General features: G+C 43.3%; 1 protein-coding gene across 10 annotated transcripts; it reads right to left on the bottom strand.

Moving 5' to 3' along the window:
• Positions 1–54: 54 nt before the first annotated feature.
• On the bottom strand, positions 55–20,258 carry LOC122398578 (dual oxidase). 10 transcript variants are annotated; one of them, XM_043398598.1, is made up of 28 exons: positions 20,053–20,258; positions 19,413–19,964; positions 18,618–19,340; positions 18,444–18,515; positions 18,063–18,331; positions 16,682–17,270; positions 16,432–16,601; positions 16,323–16,357; positions 15,533–16,244; positions 12,138–12,218; positions 10,856–11,017; positions 9,296–9,483; positions 6,647–6,851; positions 6,414–6,580; positions 5,848–6,084; positions 5,315–5,760; positions 5,030–5,231; positions 4,281–4,607; positions 3,643–3,867; positions 3,251–3,469; positions 2,986–3,189; positions 2,541–2,853; positions 2,097–2,471; positions 1,811–2,028; positions 1,193–1,654; positions 900–1,055; positions 610–816; positions 55–514 (listed from the first exon to the last, which is right to left on the bottom strand). In XM_043398598.1, the coding sequence occupies exons 9-28, from the start codon at positions 15,621–15,623 to the stop codon at positions 386–388; spliced, it is 4,614 nt and encodes a 1,537-aa protein (XP_043254533.1). In that variant the 5' UTR covers positions 15,624–16,244; positions 16,323–16,357; positions 16,432–16,601; positions 16,682–17,270; positions 18,063–18,331; positions 18,444–18,515; positions 18,618–19,340; positions 19,413–19,964; positions 20,053–20,258; the 3' UTR covers positions 55–385. The 10 variants fall into 10 exon arrangements, with proteins under 10 accessions (XP_043254533.1, XP_043254531.1, XP_043254529.1 ...); XM_043398596.1 differs by having other exon boundaries at positions 18,063–18,194; positions 18,461–18,515; XM_043398594.1 differs by having other exon boundaries at positions 18,063–18,515; positions 18,618–18,684; positions 18,994–19,340.
• Between the last annotated feature and the right edge of the window lie 75 nt (positions 20,259–20,333).

Below are 20,333 nucleotides of genomic sequence, written 5' to 3'. Positions count from 1 at the left end.
TTCAATTTTCTTAATAAGCTGAAAAATGTACATAGAAATTCTTGATGTGCTAGAATAAGTTAAAGCTATACTAACTAAAAATATAGAGAACCAAAGCGGACACCTTAGGAGTCCCAAGGTTTGCTATATTCGATACTTCGTCGATCGGGTTTTGTCAGTTCTGATCATCCGGTCGTCACTTAGTAGGGTCCACATCGATCATTTAGTCGTTCGAAAAGAAAACGTTCGTTTCCTTCGTATCATAAATAAGAAATGTAATACTCGTTATAAATAAAGGACACGCGCACACGCGTATAAATATATACATTCGGTAGAGTCCCAACGAGATTCACGACAAAGTTCATCGTTCGTCTCCAGCCTCTTTCGTGGTAAATATTCGTGCATGCTAGCCGAAGTTCTCGAAATGATGAATGAAATACGGGAGACGACGGCCCTTGTTCACCTCGTCGCAGGAGGACATCACGCTTTTCGTCAGCGGACGCGGACCGCAACTGAACACTCCTATTTTACTGACCTGCAACACGGTTCAGAGCGCATCAAAATTTGTTGAAACACCTCCGGTCGCGATATTCGCCGTTTAAGCTTACTAAATTGATATAGCGACTTAACGTTATAATAGTTGGAGAAATTAATTCCCGTCGACTGACTTTGACTATAATTTCTATTCGTTTTTTTTACACAACTTACGTAGCTGTGTTTCTTCTGGACAAACTTTAAGAACGAAGTCATATCGGGCCGGCCGAAGTGATTTATCGCTTTCAGCCCTGTGAATATACTCTTCTTGGATAGCCTCTGGAAATGGTTCTCGCAAATGTACTGCAACGAACAACATTGATTCGATCTGTCTTTCCCCACGATCGACGATTCAAATCGTTTCAAACGTGTACGCGACGACTTACCAGCATAGTGGTACGTAAATCGAACTTGTGAAAGAATTGTGTAATAAATATGTGAATTTCTAAAACGTCCGTGACGTCCTTCCTTTCCACGTCTCTGAGGACGTCGATGAACCACTCGAAGTGTTTGTGAGAGGGGCATATCCACAGAAAATAGACCTGCGAAGAGATAAACGAGCATCGATTATATCAACCTAAAAGATAGCGTCGACAAATTTATGGATCCAACCTAATTAGATATAGACGGTCTAATAATCTCCATTAATGACCATGATTGAAACTCTCCATTTGGTTACCTTTTTACACGCAACTCCGGAGTATCTGTTCGTAGAAGTTCCAAAGACAAGATCGTTCAGCATGGAAGCGTAAGGAGTAACGCCAATGCCACCACCGACCATAACGGCGACCTCAAACTTATACCAATCTTGGTTACCGCCACCGAACGGACCTTCTATTCTTATTTTCGGGTGCTCGACTTCCGGATTGTAATTGCAAGGGTCGAAGTAATTTCGTAATTTCCACGTCCACGGACCCTGCGCCTTGATGTGACACGACAGGAAGTTCTCATGAGGCGCCGAGGTCAAGGTGAACGAATGGAATTCGTTCGATCTGAAGGCGGTGCACGAGAGGCGGACCCACTGACCCGACAGATACTTTAAATTCGGCGGTCTATAAAACTTGATCTTTATTACGTCCGACGGCAACAGTTCCGTCTCGATGATGTCCAACGCCATGAACTTGGTACGTAGACTCACTATCTGGAAAATGGTAACGATTATTTTGCATTACGATGCACTTAATAGAGGGTTAATAAGTATAAGTGTTATTCATATCTAATTTTATACACGAAACGCGGCTAAATAAAATGGACGATAATAGAGATTGTTTTACAAAAATGGTACTGTTCAATTTACCTTATCGAGAGCGTAAATGAGCGCTGGACCGACAAAGAAAATCCAGAATCGCGGGGAGCCTGTTAAACGAGCCAAACCATGAATCAGACACAGTGCATAGAGCACCACGTACAAGCTGTGAGTCATCCAGAAGAACTTGTACGCCTTCTGACGGATCGTTGGATGAGCAAAGACGAAGATTATCGTCATCACGACGAACAATAGAATTCCGGTCAAACCTGCGAAAAATTAAGCGATGATTTAAGAATTTCAACAATAAAACAGACTCCTGTGTAATTCTAGTCACCTGTCACGGTCCTGAACAGCCAGAACGATATCGTGAGGCGAGCATCGCTAGGAAAACTGAGCTCGCTGGTCAAGCAACGAAGATGCGCCAAAGGCTGGGTCGAAACGTGATAAAAGTTGACCATGTGTCCGACCGTGTGGAGGACAGAAAAAAATAGCGCTGTGCAGGCAGCGATCTTGTGAAACTGAATGTGAGAATCCAATGGGATATATTGCTGGATAGAGAATTCCTTCAATTTGGTCAGGAGGTTACGCGACATAGTCAAAAGTAGCAAACTGTAGCAGAATGACAAGGCAGCGGCCGATCCTCTGGTTATGGCGATCCCGACCCCCATTATGTGTCTCAGATCCGTGTGCTCGGACATAAAGGAGTAATCTAAAATTGTACCAACCATTAGTCGTTTCTTTTTCGCGAAATAATTTTAAGTAACTGTGAAATACTCGCATATGAATCTCTCGACGAAAAGCGCTATGGTCGTGACGTAGAAAACGAACAGGTAAAATATATTCTGTCGGTTTTCCTCGAGGAATGTTGACACCGCGTCCCACTGTTTTCGTACCCAGTTCTTGGAATCCTCTGATGGAAGCTGATCGATATGGAAACTGGTCATGCGGGCTACGTTCGTAGACGTGTCCAGGAAATTTTGCTTCGCGCCTTTGCAATCCAGCCCGATCGCCACGAAATCCCCCTTGTACTCTTTCATCATCAGCTTAAAATCGTTGTAGGTGAGGTAATCCTTTCTCTCGAGCCCAGCGTCCTAGAAACGTCACGTTTCAGCATACTACAAATACTACAATACAGATCAGTGATTTCCAAACGATTTGGAAATGAAAAATTCACTTTGGAAAACACTGGCGTAGATAGTATTAAAAATCTAGAAAGAAGTTACTTGAAACATTCCGTCTATCAGTTCAGTGACATGATCGTCCGAGAGACTAGTCGTCCGCGCGATTTCCACTAGTGATCTAAGCATTTCGGATAGTTCCTCCTTATCGATCACTCCGTTACTGTCCTTATCGCACATGTCGAAAATGATCCTCAGCTTGTCCTCGGTTTTACCGCGCGAGAACAACAAGACGGTGTCCAAGAATTCCTGAAACGCATAATCGTTCGAATTCCACTGTTTCCGGTCGAAGAAACGACGATTTCAGTACCTGGAAGGAAATACGACCGTCCCTGTCTTTGTCCACGATGTTGAACATTTTTTTTACAAACACCGCATCCGCCCGCATCCCAAGCGCGCTGGCGAATTCGCTTTTAGAAAGCGAGGTTCTCATCACGGTGACCACTTCACCGCTGTCGCTGTCCTCGGATCGTCGTCGCCTTTCGCCGGGTCGTAGCCCAAACGTGAGAGCATAAGCCTCCCTGAAGAACTGTTGCACAAAAACGCTTTATCAGCCTTTGAATCAATATTGTTAAAACGAGGAGTTCTGAACCCCCGAGAACTTGTACAAACTTTGTTTCAAAGTCGAGAAAGTTATAACAATGTAAAAATTTGCTGTTAATGAGTGAAATAGTAATGGGTTTGAGCGAGGGTGGATATGACCTGCTCGAGTTTCTTTTGACGGCGTTCCTTCGTTTCCGCTTTCGCAAGCATAATGTCCCTGCCCACTTGGGATAGCGTGAAGTGCTTCTTATGGGACGCCAGAAATGCCTCCAGTTTCGCAATGAACTTTCTACGCGAGGCCAGGGAATCCAGCTCAAGGACAAGGTCATAGTCCCGTGGTATCCGTAGCAATACCAAGGCCTTACGATGCCCGTTCTCGTTCTCCTGAAAGACAATTCATCGTTGCAAAACTGTTTTTCGGGTATTGTATGGTGATCGTATCAGTAGGACCACTTTAAACACGTTCTACATCATAAGGATACTTCCGAACCAATTAAGATTTATTCAAGTTGTAAAAAGGAGTCCGTGGAAGCCAATAAATGATATCATAATTATTCTAGCTGGTACAATTCCATCGTATGGAGCAACAAGTTCAAGTGTTCACGAAAGCGTAGAATCATTCGATGGGCCTACTGAATTTGGTTACCAAAGAATGGCGAAAACGAATGAACGAATTTTCACGCGTCGGTTTTCCTTGCGAAATTCTGCTTTGCACAATCAAGGTTCCGTTCGAGATTTCCTGGCCGGATTCCGGAATTTCATAAAACGCAAAAGTAACGTGGGGTTGCTGCAATCACCTGGGACTCCTCCATAGTAACGGTGTTCACATCGCTGAAGTCGAAGGTGCGGAGTTTCTCTCCCTTGCGATCGACGATATGCAGCGCGGCTTCCGGCCCGAATTTCACCTTGACCAGACGACGATGGTTCGCGTGCAGCCATTCGCGCACGATCATCTTGTCCACGCAGATCTTACCGTCGTTTCTCTTCTGTATCGCTTCCTGCAGGATCTTCAGTCGCCTCCTGCGTCGGTTTTGCAGCTTCACCAGACCGTATCCGGCACCGGCGCACAGGATCGGCACGAAGCCGAGAAAAACGCAGGCGTATATGTACACCAGTTCGCTTCCCTTTAAGAATAAAGAACATTTAATCCTCTCCAACTATAGACAGTTAGGCAACAACATGAACCGAGCAAGCAAGAAGCTATAGCAATTTCAAGTAACGGAGTCTACAATATTCCACTGTTGTTCTGAAAACAACTGCATTATTCTGCAAAAAAGTTGAACAGAAAAACAAAAGTAGTAGCAAGCGCTGAAGACAAATAAATTCAAAGACAAATACATTATGATAGGGTGATATAATAAGTAGACATAAATATCTTATATGGCCAGGAACGATATCTACAGGAAGAAGAAAAACTGGTCAGAGAAGAGAAAGCGTGTGGACGGATGGATAAGGATAAGTTATACTAGTGCATAAAACGGCATTCCAAGCGTACAAAGTCTAACGTAGTAAATTCTATCGAATAACCATTCCATCTGTTAATTACCTCGAAATAGTCGTAACGTTGCAATGGAACGCACGGCTCCAACATCGTCGAGTTCAGTTGATAGGGTTGAGGACAAGGATCTCCCTCCTCCCAAAGGAACACGCTCTTCTGTATAGCATCCGATGATATACCAGTCGCGTTTATAATCACGTCCCATAAAGTGACACGGCGAATGTCTTCTATTTCGCCTTTGGTAAAAATCCTAGAACACATCAACGTATCAGAGTATTTCTTAAGCGATGCAATACTCGCCGAGGAATTATTTTGCTCTTTGCACACACTCACCCGTTCTCCTCGTTCTCGAACCAAAACCTATCCGAGTCCCTCAAACGGAGGAATTGCTCTTTGATCACCGCGGTGAAGAGCTCGCCTGGGCCAGAACTGGATTCCAGCATTCCGCCCACGTAAACGTCCACGTTGTTCAGATTGTTCGAGTGGATCTCCACCAGTGTGCGTAGCAGAGAGGGATTCTTGTTGAATAGTTCCGGATTAATTTCGTTCCAAGTTTTCCTGCGCGACAGTTTGAAGTGAGACCTGGCAGTGTTGTAGTCTGGGAGCCCGTTGTCTCGCCCACGCATGATGTTCAAGGCGCCCAAGTCTCTGCGGGAGAATTCCATGGGTCCAAAGAGATTGTTCCTGATGTCGGTACCGAGGAGATTGTCCTCTTTCTCGGCTATTTGAGATGTCAAGCCCATTATGAGCTCCTCGATCGTACTATTCGTTAGAACTTCCTATAATATACCAAAAACACTTGTTAAAATAGGTCAGTTGTATTTCTCCATTGGAATTGAAAGAGTTTTGTATTTATTTTTGCTTACATTTGAGTCCCACCATGTGGAACAAAGTCTGATGGCCGGTTGATCTGTGTTGGTTCTTCTGTACTCGCAATTTTCATCCCTACGATATATACCGGGTGGTATGAGGGTGTGCCCAAACCGAAAAGCTGCGCTCTGGAATATATGGCTGATCCCTGGATGAAGATCTGGTTTGTAACCCGCGTAAGGTGTCGGTTCTTCGTTCAACAGCATGGGAATGTATTCGTACAAAATGATATTCTGAAATCCAACCGGAATCAGAAACGACTGTTAATTACAGCAGGAGTGGAACCGAAATTGCGTTAAGAGGTTTCACAAAGGTTTACGCCTTGTGATTTCATATTAATTGTTCGCGTAGCATAAAATTAGTATATCGCGTTACCGTGGCGATATACAGTTACGTGCGAATGCTATAGAATTACGGGGACGTGTACTGCGATTACGGGCATTCATTTTATTATTATTCTATTATGTAACTAGTGTTATACTAATATATTGAAGATATACAGAAGAACTCAGTGCCTCCAAGTCTACAGAACTTATCGCAGTATCTCGTAGAAGCATTTCACCTGAAGAGTCCCCACAACGATGCGTCGTGCTTTCTGAAAGATCTCTTCGTCGATCATGTTCGGGTTTTCCAGCTGTATCCGTGCGGCGACAACGTTGTGCCACCGATAAAACAATATTCCCAGCGCCAGCATTGGCGGATGCTGATTCGTCCGTGGATCACCGAGAACTGAATAAACAAAATTACAATGGAATGTCGAAATTTGTCACGTCCTCGAGACAAAGTCCAACTCACGATAAAGTCGTTCCGGGCTGAGCATCCTCATAACGTGTGGAACCGCGTGGTTGAAGAGAGGGGCGCGCATGGTGTTCCTCACTGGGAATTTTCGCGTCGGTTCCATCAGAAGACTTCCGTTCTTGAACGATCTCATTGTGTTCGCCCATGCCTCGCTGCTCGAGTAGATAAAGCTACCGTCGATCCAGCTCGTCACTTTGTTTATCTGCAACCTCACGTATTCAGAGCTATTTTTCGCGACTTATTTTTCAGATATAAGTCCCACCGAGTCCGCCAAGCTTCCATACACTCGACTGGAATCCCTTAATACTTTGTCGATGGTATATTAAAACTTCAAGAACTTCAGGAACGTGAGGAAATATGAAACATTTGCATAATGCTCATTGTGTCTTCAAGGAATTATCCAAGGCTGAAGTTCCTTGAAATTTTACATTACTGTCACTGTTTGTCCTTGCAATTTTTAACATACTATTTTTCATTCCCTGAACCAGTTTTTGTTATTGCCTCAGTACCAATCGGATTCCACTTTGATCGTATTTGTAACGTTGTGATTTTATCATTCCATTTTGGTATATGGAAACTTTTCGAGCCAGTGTATATCTTTTCCAGTTAAACAAATCCCGGTTAATTACAGCAAAATGTTATTTATAACGCACAAGTAAGCGGGCAGGAAAAATAAAAGCGTGTTTAATGGCGAGCAGGTAGTGCAAGATTCGATCCAATTACAATTAGAAAACTAATGTTTAGATTTCCGCATTGGGAAGAACTCCTATTCTCGTTAAAACGTTAATAGTGCAATTATGGCGTACACTTGTAAGAAACGCAGAAGACATTTTATGGAGCTCTTAATTTCCGTCAGTTTTCATCAACGTCGATAATGATATTTACTTATCCCGTTTCTAGCTGGATCGTTAGTCATCGGTTAGTTCGACGGACTGGTTGTTAAAATGAATTAATCACGTTTGGTTTCTAGAAACAGATGAGTGAGTCAGATTATAATAATTAGTATTAAAGTGGTGAATATGGGAAACGTGCTAGTAACCCTTAACTGGGTGAAATACGGAGCGCAGAATAATTACGAGATTGAACGAGACTAGATGTCCGGATCACTCGGAAGAAAGAAAATATTAATAGCCATATTTTGACTCACGTCCGTGTTCCGTAACACGTAATTTTTACGCTTTAATTATTCCACGCAGCATATAAATTTAGAGGCCATCGATAAGGATCCGCTGGAGGATCTATGAGGATCTACTAAAAAATACTGGGTCAATTAACAAGCGAGCAAGTCTTATCGTTACTTTCATCGTTTTAAACAGAGGTGTTACACAACTGGCAGGTTTGGATCAACTTGACCTTAATAAAAAAAAAAACTAACTAAAATATATAGGGTGACCAGCCACCCCTGGGAAAAATTTTAATGCAAGATTCTAGAGGCCAAAATAAAACGAAAATCAAGAATACCAATTAGTTTATGGAGGCTTCGTTAAGAAGTTATTAACGTTTAAAATTTTAACTGTATTGAATTTTTTTCTAGAAAGGGGGTAGGAATTCGGGGGTATGTCTATTCACCAAAAATGATTGTAATTGACCCCTGCAACTAAATATAATTTTTTTAATACGATTTTAAATTTTTTTTTCCGCCGAGAAATTTCACACCTTCTCGAATTTTTTTCTAGAAAGTGGTTAGGATTTCGAGGGTATGTCTAATGATAAAAAATGATTATAATTGAGCCCCGCGACTATAAATAATTTTTTTATAACGATTTGAAATTTTTTTTTTCGTCGTAAAATGTCACACCTTCTCGAATTTTTTTCTAGAAAGGGGGTAGGAATTCGGGGGTATGTCTATTCACCAAAAATGATTGTAATTGCCCCCTGCAACTAAATATAATTTTTTTAATACGATTTGAAATTTTTTTTTCCATCGAAAAATTTCACACTTTCTCGAATTTTTTTCTAGAAAGCGGTTAGGATTTCGAGGGTATGTCTAATGATAAAAAATGATTGTAATTGACCCCTGCAACCGAAAATAATTTTTCCAAAACGATTTGAAATTTTTTTTTTCCGTCGAGAAATTTCACTTCTCGAATTTTTTTCTAGAAAGTGGTTAGGATTTCGAGGGTATGTCTAATGATAAAAAATGATTATAATTGAGCTCCGCAACTAAAAATAATTTTTTTAGAACGATTTGAAATTTTTTTTTTCCGTCGAGAAATTTCACTTCTCGAATTTTTTTCTTCAAAGTGGGTAGGATTTCGGGGGTATGTCTATTCACCAAAAATGGTTGTAATTGACCCCCGTAACCGAAAATAATTTTTCCAGAACGATTTGAAATTTTTGAATTTAATTGTTAATAACTTTTTAAGGGAGCCTCAGTCAAGAAATTGATATTCTTGATTTTCGTCTTGTTTTGGCCTCTGGAATCCATTAAAATTTTTCTCAGGGGTGACCGGACATCCTGTATACTGTAACTAGAGAGACTTGTTAGTTATTACCTTATGTTTTACAAGATCTAACAGAATCTAAGTTTGTTTCAGTCTATGACTGCCATAACTATGGTAGAAAATTGTGTAATAGTTTGTACCCCACCCTGCCAGTCCCATGTGGTAAGGAGAAAAAATCCACACGGGGAAAGCAAGGAATTACCTGTTCACGGGGGCTATTTGGGCTGCGTCCGGTTCGGCGATCGTAATCCGCCCGACGGAAGGGAATGTACTTGTTACCTTGGCACTCCTTGTCGAAAACCGGGTCGCATTTGTCTACGTCGATCCGATGGTACTCTATGGGGCAGCCACTCTCGCTGGCCATGATTATCTCTGACGTGACCAGTTGCCCTGAAACGGATCCCGTAGTCGATGAAGGCGGTCATTCCGCGAGGAAGAGGGCAACGCGATGCGACCGGTTCCCGGACGACTTTTCCCGTCGATCGTCGCTTCCTCCATTCGATGCAGATGCCTTACGGCTGAATGGAATTTAGGCGACCGTCCCAGTTTTTACTTTCTTTTTCGAGGACACGCTTTCCTCTCCACGTACGCGGCGAGCTTCGAGGTTTCGACATGCCCGCGAGGTTTCCACAGGAAAGCGTGCAACCAAGAACCGTTCACGCCGTTCCAAATAATTAGGGGGTCGCTCGTTCTTATTACACCAGTGTGGGAATTTTTGCATCGTAGGCTCGATCCTTCGCTGTTCTACATCGTTTACAAAATTCAACCCGATACAAGAAACAACGCATGCGAGAACATCGTGGGTCTCTTAAAAAAAATTCCGTCTGGATCGTACGATTGATTATCCTAGCCTTTCGTACAGATTTGTAAGAGGACGGTTGCCACCAATGTCTACGGTTAAAATCCGGGCGTAGCACGGAACGTTTCACGGGTGAAAAGTGGCTGAAAAAGTCCCGTGCACTTAACGGATCACGTTTCTATCCCGGACAGTCTAGCGTTTTGCGCAACAACGCGATACGGATATTCGAGTACGCCTCCGGTCGGCGACCATTCCGCCTGGCGGTTGCACGATTATCTGATATTCGTGAATGACGAATACCGTTCCCGGATAAATCGATATCCTGGTGCACGAGCCGCGCGATCTTTCCTTGGGAATGCGCGCGCGCGTGCAAATACGGAAACGAGCTCGTGTTCTCGCATGCGATATCTTTATCTTCGAGCTACCGTCGAACGATCGCGGGTTTTCATTCCATCGTCGGTATGCTAATAAAACGGGACGCTCCACGGACAGATACCGATTCGATCGAATCGTTCGACACCGCACCGGAGCATTCGAACGGCCTCTATTGCCCTAACGAGACGCGAATTCCATTGTCCATAAATTACCGATAATAGCGAGATTAAATGCAACAGAGAAAGTCACAGGCACGCGTTCGAAAGAACCATCGATGCCAACATTTAAACCTGTTGCCGAGCATTAGAGATTTTATCGGGCGCCTAAACGCGAGCATTGGAATTCTTCTGTGCCTTAGTTACTTCCCGAGCATCTCTTTTATTCTCCTCGATGACTTTGATAACGAACGATTCAATTTCAAAGGCATCTGTCCAAGAGCCGCCAAGTTGGACACGCTCCAATCTTCGATCCTATTTATTTCTGCTTGGCATCTTACAGAACTATTCCTAATCTATATTAAAAAATATTCTTAGAGTGCAAAGGGTCAAGCGTACGACGAGGAGTTGGAACGTAATAGCTTATGCTTACCGAAGAACGCGAACAACGCTGTTCTGTTCTTCACCGATGGCAAACCGTCGTCACCTTGCATGAACAGTTGACTGAGCTTCCTCGGGGAGGGTCTATCCTGCCCTGCCAACATGTAAACTCCATCGGAATACGCTGCTGGCATCTTTCGTATCAGCCTGCTGTCTACGGAGGTGAGAGCCATGTTAATCATTAAAACATTTGAAAAAACAAAGACACGTAAAATTTATAGTGGCTACGATTAGAGAAATACTCGTTTGGAGTAGGCAAGACAAGATGTACGAGTCAGTTAATAATTTCTCAAACATTTGTTAGAAATTACAAAATAATTCTGACACCGTATACTTTAGATATATGTTAGAATGAACAATTTTACGTTAAACAAGGTCAATGTTGACGAGCTAGCATAAGAGAGTAATAAAAGCTCCCCAACAGATACGACGTGTAATTTCGTCTATTCGACCACAATAAAAGTAGCTGATTGCACACAATTTGTACGACAGTGTATCTTTCCACCAGTTTTTCGATGTATCATTACTTTAACTTGTCATTAGTGTTGTCGTTTACGTTACGCCTGCTCGTCCATGTTAGTGGAATTGAAAACGTACAATTTTCATGTTTAAAGAACCATAACACTTCTGTCGGACGGACTGATTATGTCTTTTACGCTCGCATGTTTTTGTTGCCCGTTTTGCGCGCCCGCGTTGAAACAAAATCCAGGCTTTTTTCACCTTTCACTCATCGCGCGCGTGTTGGTCCGTGCACGAAGGTAAATTCAGCTGCATCACAATGCCAACAAAAATATATTCTCAACTCGTAGTAAACCGTATTCGTTCCAATTAGGATTACGCAACTATTTCAATTCTATTTGAATATTTTGAGCAGCAAGTATGTACATATACGAGATTTAGATTAATCTCGAATCGAAATAAAAACAATTGCGATTGATATAAATCGTTAGCACATATTTGAAATTACAAGTATCGACGAAGTACAGTGATTTATCGTCGTTCGAACATTTCAATGACATAGAGTGCAATTACATGTACAGAAAGAATTTGAAACGCGTACGGTTATTTTCTTATGCCGTTATTTCTATTAGAGAATTATTGTGAAAGGTATTTCGCGAGTTAATATAACGTAATTGTGTTTTAGAAATGGAATAACCATGGAACAAAGTAACGTGTTATTTTTAATGGTATTCCAAAGGTGCTCGAGACTGTAAATCGAAGCTCTTTCTTGCTGCGACGTCGCTACGGTGACATAAGTAGACAGGAGTACTTGCCGATCGATCCCCAATCCGGATGAGCCAGATTGTTGTACCATCCATCGTACCTCTGTTTATCCGCATAGCTGTGAAGCACACCTGAAAGAGACAAGAAGTGTCCATTTAAATCTGGAACGTCTTACTCGCAAGAAAGCGCGATTTCCAACCGTGGAATGCCAATCGATCGAAGACGCTTTTCTAAAATCGAAAGTAAACGACGACGAAAGGGTTCAAGGATCGTCCTCGTTTCCAGCCGCTAATTAGGTGAAAATCATTAATCAACCACCTCTCCCCACCCCCTCTCTCCTAAGCTCTTCTAAATTCACAATTGTCCACGTTAAGTAAGAATTTTTAATAGAAACTTTAAACTCAATTTTGTTTTATTTTTTTTCCGATATATCGGTTTGCAACTTGGATATACCGTAAGATTTGCTCGTGATAACTCTTCGTGAGATTTTCCATGCACATAAATTAGCAAGTACACTGGCGATTGCAACCGAGATACGCGAAGAGATCCGGCTATCGATTTCTGATTTGCGATCGACGGTTCGTTTATCGCGACTACCTGTTACGCTAAATTTAATGCGCCTGATTAAACTGTCCACTGAAGAATGCAAGAGCCATAAACAGTCAGCCTGCCTTAGAAACGTTCGATCAACACGAGGATTCTAGCCGAATATAGTACTGTTATATTTACAATTTTTCGTATTCCTGAACGCTAACACTCGCGCTAAAAAAAGTCACTTCTTTATACGTTTTTTACCCGAACGCTATGGATAATGGCTTTCTCAAATTTTGCATATTCGATTCTACATTATTCAAGAGGACACGTATCTTAAAAAATATGCCGCCCAAAGTGCCTCGGTGAAAAAAACTACAAGCGCCCCTGGCATTCCTGCCTTCGTGAATTTTATGCCATTATTTCGTCCTCCGTTGTTACCCAGAGTTTGAGACAGAGAAGCTTGGAATTAGATTTCCAAGTGAATAAGATCTGCTTAAGGGCTAATTACAAGTGTGGAATCTATAGTGTTTTTCGTTATTTCTAAACATCAACTTCAGACAAAAGTGAACGTTAAACGATTAAAGGCGAGTGTAGAGCGACAAGAATGCAACGCAAATACCTTTGCCACGCAGCTACGAAGCAATCGCGGTAACAACGAGAACGAACGCGCCGGATAACGAGCTAGAAAACAGAAGAGCCACCTCTTAACGACGATCCCGCGTACAGAACTTTCAAACATCCTCTCGTGATCTGGTTCTCTTCGGAACCAGTTTGCTTCAAAATTCGATTTTCGTTCAAGTCTCGACTTTCTCGGGCAGCCAGCGAGCTCCTCGGGACATACCATCCTCGGAGCCATGCCCACTGCACCTATCGCGCGAACGTGTACACCGTTCGTCGTGTAGGTGCATTGCAACATGCATCTAGCAACAGTGCGGGCTCTACAACGGCAGCTCGACGTTATCGTCGAACAAAAATCCACCTGCGAACGCTCCGGCCGCGTTCTGACCTACTGCAATGAACTTTAAAAGGGAATTCTCGCTAAGACGACAACTATCAGACATTCTTTTAAAGCGATAAGCTTAAGAAACACTTCATCGAATCGGAAGAATCGAGAAGTTTACAATAAAAGAGAGACTTGAACTTGCTTCTCCAACAAAGAAGTATAAAATTCACATGTTTTCGAGGATACTGAAAGTCCAATAACAAAGTCGATTTTTTGAACGTTCTTATTGGGGGTCTTCCCCTGACACACTGACCGCCATAAAGATTCGATTAAATATGCACTTATTTGGAGCCAGGGCGCCACATTCCTAACTCATGTTTGTGTATGAATTCAGAATTCTACATTGAATTTGATACTTTATAAACTTCAGTCGGTAGTTTGCATATCATTTGGTTCTATCGAGCCATACTATCAGCTAATCGTTCTAATTCGTATAATTTGTAAGAGTACAATTACTGTGAATTATCTTAATTTCGATTTTTCCCATTCCGTTTTATAATTTATTAAATTGTCGAACCCACGTTACGCTGAATGCGCCATGAGACAAAAGGTGACCCAGATACGGATTCGCATTAGCGCAATTCGCACGGATTGCATCTAAATTCTAAATCATCCGTGTCCATTGTCAGCTTTCCTCCTCTCGTTCGAAACGAACTTTCTTTTAGCGTTTTCATTAAATTTTCTTTGCCGTGCAACTTGCCCTTAAAACTTAAAAATCGTAATCTCGTTCGACCCATTTCGGTGTTTTGATTAGACATTGCTACCGCTATGCCTGGTTCCGGCGCATCTCATTTACATCTTTTACATCCTCCTTGTGTATTCTCAACCCACTCTAAACTCATACTTTCTCAATCCTCAATGGTTTCCTTGTTTGATTTTTATGACGTGGTTGATGGGCACCTGTCTTTTCTCCGGGCCTATCCTTATACTTATACTATAAATACCGTGGTACTTATGCTTGCAAATATTATTCTAATGCTTCTCCAATCCAACATATTTGCTAGCAAAATATGTCGTAGAGCTGGATTCTTCCTTTCTGCTGCTTTATTCACTAGGTTCTTGACTCAGCCTAATTTCCTGTTTACTTCTCTTCAATTTGTTCTAACATATTAATAATGTGCTATCTGTTTAATTATTATCGACTCAGGATTTTTATACCTAACTATTTGCTCGATATAACCGTACAATATACAAAACTACCAAATTCATCAGGTATACACGAACAAATAGGACTATACTCTGTTCAATTATTTCATGAAATTTAAGCAGAAAATATATGTGGCGCCAACGGACTCCTTACCAAAATTCGTGCGGCGGTCAATGCGACAAGGAATGCTCCCGAGCGATGTTCACGAAGAGAAATCAGTCCTTTCGTCCATAAATTATTACGGGTAGCAATGACACCGATAGCAAAATAACCGTTTTCAAAACTTCTCATCACTAAAAACGTCTCATTACAATTAAATAAAATCTCTTTGACGGTTGTAAAAGCCATACTTTGAACGCAGATTTATTTATTATGATGTTTCAATCTTTAGAAATCGAATCAAACGGTTTATCGATAGTTAAAACTATAATACTAGTTTAATTTGATTCCCGCAGAAGACCTTCGCCATATAGAATGAAACGTGATGATAAATAAATTCACACGTTCAGTCATCACGGAATTCTTATTGTCCCTATAATGGTTCCGACCACCGAGTCCGAATTCCATCCGGGTGCATTCCCTCTCCAGCATACTTTCGGGCCCTGCACCGGGGCCCGGGAGACGAGGACGAGCCGAATGTAAGACACCAAAAGGAAATTGAAGTTCGCGCGGCGGAACGCGATCGTTCCATATTTTCACTTTCGTTACACTTTCGTCGCGGTACGATCGGATCGGTTTGTTGGTAAAGTAACAACGCGTACCGGTCCCAGCAGGCAAGACACACCAAAGTAGCCAGATGAACGCGGTGAGCCGCGTCAGGTCACGTCCCGGCGGTGGTCGTCGTCGCATCATCGTCGCGATAACACCACCAGCCCGTGCATTTCTTTCCTATTCAGGTAGGCTTGCGTACGCTCGAACCACACGCACCCTGGTTCGTCGCGGGACTCGCGTGCACGTACGTGCTCAACAGCGACCGCGTGAACGCATCCTGTCCGTCCGCGCGGAACAACGTCGACTGGACGGGGATCGGGGAACGGCGTGGCGCGACGACGGAGGAACGGACACGGTAGGCGAGGAACGGTCACGGAGGCGTGCAAGGTGAAACGACACCAGCGAATTCGCCGAGGGGAGAAGGAGAACTACGTGTGGACTACTCGGGACACGGCACCACTCCGCGTACGACGGGCTTCTTCGGTCGTCGGCTCGCGCGAGGGACGACACACGTGCACGACGCGGCCGAGTGAAAAAGAATCGCGGGGCCCCGTTCGCTCCGCGTATGCCTCGTGTCTCCGTTCCCCGAGACCAGGATTCCCCCCACCCACTCGAGGACGACGAGAACGGCGAGCGAGGGTACCCCGTAACGCTCTGCGGATTGGGCCAAGAGTAGCGATGGGACCGAGACGTATTCGGGCACCATCGACACATTCACGTCAGAAATTCATTCTCTCGCGCCTAACTCACCAGCGATCAAAACTGGAACAATTTTTATTCGACATTAATATGACGATTCAAAGTTTTTGCTCTTATCGAAGAAAAGCTTCTAGTACTCACGGCCATCGAACGGAACGGTTTACCAGCGATACAACCTGAAAGAATTTTTATTCAATATTAATATGACGATTGAAAGTTTGCTCTTATTGAAACAGGTTGTAGTACTTACTTTCTATGTTAATAACGTAATTTAATCTTCCCCGGATCTTGGGCCTGGAATTCAGATTCACAGCGCGATATGAATTATGATGGAATACGGTACATCGGTCAGCAGCTGATATTCAACGTGATAGGGCCCGACGCGAGTGTTTCGCCTACCCAGCGAAGGTCTCTCGTATTCTGTGCATTATTCTCTCGAGTCAAGGAGCAAGCATAGTACCACCTCGCACCTTGCATCAATCTGCGTTAGAAATACTTACAATGGAGTCGCCCCACCACTGTTTATATTTCTTCAGCATGAGCGACCATCACTTCTAGCGACAGGCACCTGTGTAATTAAAGACCCATTTGAATAGTTCCCTATTCAACGGGGAATATAAAAGAAAGGCGTATGTTGGGGCAGATAAAGAAGCAGCTAATGTAACAAAATAATAATACATTAAGAGAACAGTGATTTTACACAAACTTCTCCGCGTGACATTTGTCCGGATTCGAGTATAAGAAAAGAGGGTTGATTAATGATTGAGAACTCTAATCCTATAAAATACCCTCTCCATTTTTTCCCTTCATGAAGAAACGCAACTGAAAAGTTCAACTCATAATAAATGACACTGAGAGTTTGCAGATTTAAAATTTCTTTATATTCCTATTACTCGCCTAATGGCGCTGTGGGATACTATAGTTATCAATCTACCCTCGTACCTCTTACTGTTGCGCGACAAAAAGTCGATAATATGTACTTTGCCTTAAGCGGCCCATACGCGCAGAGATTTATTTGAGGTCTATCCTTGGATGTGATCGATGTTCTTTCTAACTGGCCTCCTTCGCGAGAAACACAATGGATCGAGTCTGTTGGGCAAAAGTTCAATACATTGTATCGATAATTTTGAAGACTAATCAAGACACTCAACTGTCACGTCAATACGTATCAATTATATCAAATACGTTGCCTCTTCACAATCTCTATCAGGGTCTTAATAAGCTTTCATTCGTTACAAACGAACGCTACGACTAACGAATATTAATTGCCCGAATGAAACGGTTTCGTTTGAGCTATTGTCCACATAACTAATTATACCATGTCGTCAGGGGGTAAACGAAACATTCCAGGACTTCTTATGGACTGGAAAAAATTCAGGACACCCTGTACGTGGAAGCAAGGTAAAAGTGCGAGGCTGTTTTACAAACTACCCTAAATTAATGTTTCGTATCGATATCACAGGAAACGTTAACGAGCACGTCTTACAAATGCCAGCGATCAGTCATTTCGATACGGCGTTTCGTACCCTGTACATGATTCTTTGGAATTGATACGTATCGGTATTAATGAGTGTGCCATTGGATTGGTCCCATCGCTGTCCAAGAGCGAGCGCGCTCGTCGGCTGTGTCGTAGCCGAGAACGGCTACGCGGTGAAAGTCGCCGGCCTATTTGTTTCGTTACCGCGAACGCACACCACCGCCCCCCCCCCCCCTCCCTCGTCGCCCGCCGCTCTTTCTGTACTGTCAGCCCCCCCATTTTTCCTCTCGGCGTTCGCGGTTGTACATCGCGACGCACCGCGGCGACGTCACCGCAGGCGCAGGCCTAGTTTTCGAGTCCGCGGCACCGATTACCCAAGGCGAAACCTCTCTCGGTTCTCCGACCTGGTGGTTTCAAGGTCGACCCCGGACGTCTCCTACGGACACCGCCTGGAGAACATCCTGGCGGCGTCCACTGCGGAATGCCACGTATCCCGAACGTTCCGCGTTCGCCGGGGGCCCGACGGGCCCGATTTCCTGAAACGTGGTCAAAATTCGAACAGTCCGATTTATCAATATTCCGGGCATGAGTATAATTCACACGTTCCGCCGTCACCGTTCGGTTGGGAAAAACCGTTCGTCGCTGGGACCGGTACCGCAGACGATATTCTTACCTGCAAAGGACGGAATTTCTATTAGAACATCGTATTTTGAATAACAATGGTGAGAGAAAAGAACAGACTAAAGTTGCTGGGTTTCTTATGAGTGTAGGCGTAGAGATGATACCTGACCAAAGATCAAACCTGTTTTTTTTCTTCTCAAATGAAATGAAGGTCGTTCAAGGTCATTCTAGATGAACTGCAACGAAAAATAAATTGTCTCAAGACACTTTTAAGTGTAATTAATTGATCACGTGATATCTATGTTAAATTTGTTAATAAATATACCGGAGAAACTGACCTTACTTCCACTCACTTTTCACGCGTTTCAGAAGGCCGTGAACCAATGCGTTCGATATCGGTACACGCTGGGAACATATATGTACACATTTTCGTAGTTGTTTAGTACGATATTAAAATAATTTACGATGGAAAGTAAAAAAATATTTGATCCAAGGTCCGACACGCATGAAAATCACAAAGAAAACGTCGTTGCAACGAATGCATACTCGGCGTACAAAAAGTCGTCTGGGGTTTAGGAGGGTACTGGAAAGTACGGCTTGTTAAAGCTAAATGATTCCAAGGTTGGGTGAAAAAGAAATTACAGTGCTGTCTGTGGGACCGCACGACCGTAGTTAAGGTTTAACTAAATGCCATTAGAAACATTAAAAGTAAACCTTAGGTTTCCTACTCGTTGTTTTTTCTTCGTACCACGGACGCATCTTCTCAGAGTCCGATTGTTCGATTTTGTGTGGGATTAGAAAGAAGCGTGTCCACCTTGGCGGGAGACATAGGTCAGTTGTTGAAACGTTGCGCGGTACGCAATCAGACGTCGGGTGTTTTTTTATTTTTTAATGCATTAACCCTTGACCGATGCAAGGCAAATGACTCACGCTGACGTTTCGAAATCGCTGCGGTCCGGCTGGAAAGTTTCCTTGTCTCGTATTCCGTTGCTAAACCGACGAAACGCGAAGATGATGAATCGTCGATGAACAGGAAACGCGTCTTATTCTGCGCAGTTCGTCTGGAACCGGAAGGAACATTGTAAGGTAATTACATTGTTGGTCGACGGGTCATCAATACTGGAGAGTTTTACCATTATCAACGATATTGCTCCCAACAAAATACAGTCTGGGAACAGGTCTGCCATCAATTCTTGACACTGCTAGCAAAAAACGCGTAACGGAAAGAAACGACCGCTTATTTTATGCGGTTTTACGATGTTGCGACACGCGATACCCGATAGATAATTTTAAAATCTTTCAAGCGGATTGTTCTGGCATAAATATCGTTTAGCGCGACAATTTTAAAAACACTTCGGGGGGGAATTCCAAAAATCGAACAAAGTCGAGAGCGAGGCGTTCAGGCGCGGACGTTCACCAAGAAAACGTGCTACCGTGAGTCAACCTCAAAGAGGGAAAGATAGAGATAGCGGCTGTCGGGCGATTTTTATCGCCCTTGGCACGAATCAGCAAAGGCGATTGCATTTCGAGATCACACGAGCATATTCCATATTAAGAGTATCTGTCGCGTTTTTCTACGCGCTCGTTCCCTTCCAGAAGCCTCTTCATCTTTTCTACCGCGTGAATCACCGGGAATTTGCCAACAGTTCTCGAGTCGGCGAGAACCGCTGGCCACCCCGTTCCACCTGAAATCAAATCCAACGTTAACTGGCGACCGAAATCGATGGTAGGGCGAACGATCGAAAAGAACAAGTTAAAACAAAATTCTTGCACCTGTATTTTAATTCGAGTTCATTCACATCCGCCGCTATACTTCGCTCGAATATCGCACGGAAGACATTCGAGGAGGTAATATCCTCGGGTTTCGAGTTCAACGCACCCCAGGCCAAGCCGGAAGGTACAACGAGGATAACTCGACTTCGTCCGTCGCTTGCTTCAAGCATTCATAAAGAAAACGACGGCGCATACAGATCGTCGCAAGTGTTCGGTTCGTTCCACGTAAGGGTCGTTACTCTTTCAGCGTTCGTCGTTCGAGAAGTAATCACTCGTGCTCT

The sequence above is a fragment of the Colletes gigas genome, unplaced genomic scaffold (assembly GCF_013123115.1).
Source record: "Colletes gigas isolate AHSC1104 unplaced genomic scaffold, ASM1312311v1 Colletes_gigas_Sc00011, whole genome shotgun sequence".
NCBI classification, from domain to species: Eukaryota; Metazoa; Arthropoda; class Insecta; order Hymenoptera; family Colletidae; genus Colletes; species Colletes gigas.
This window is presented reverse-complemented; position numbering and strand designations above follow the sequence as displayed.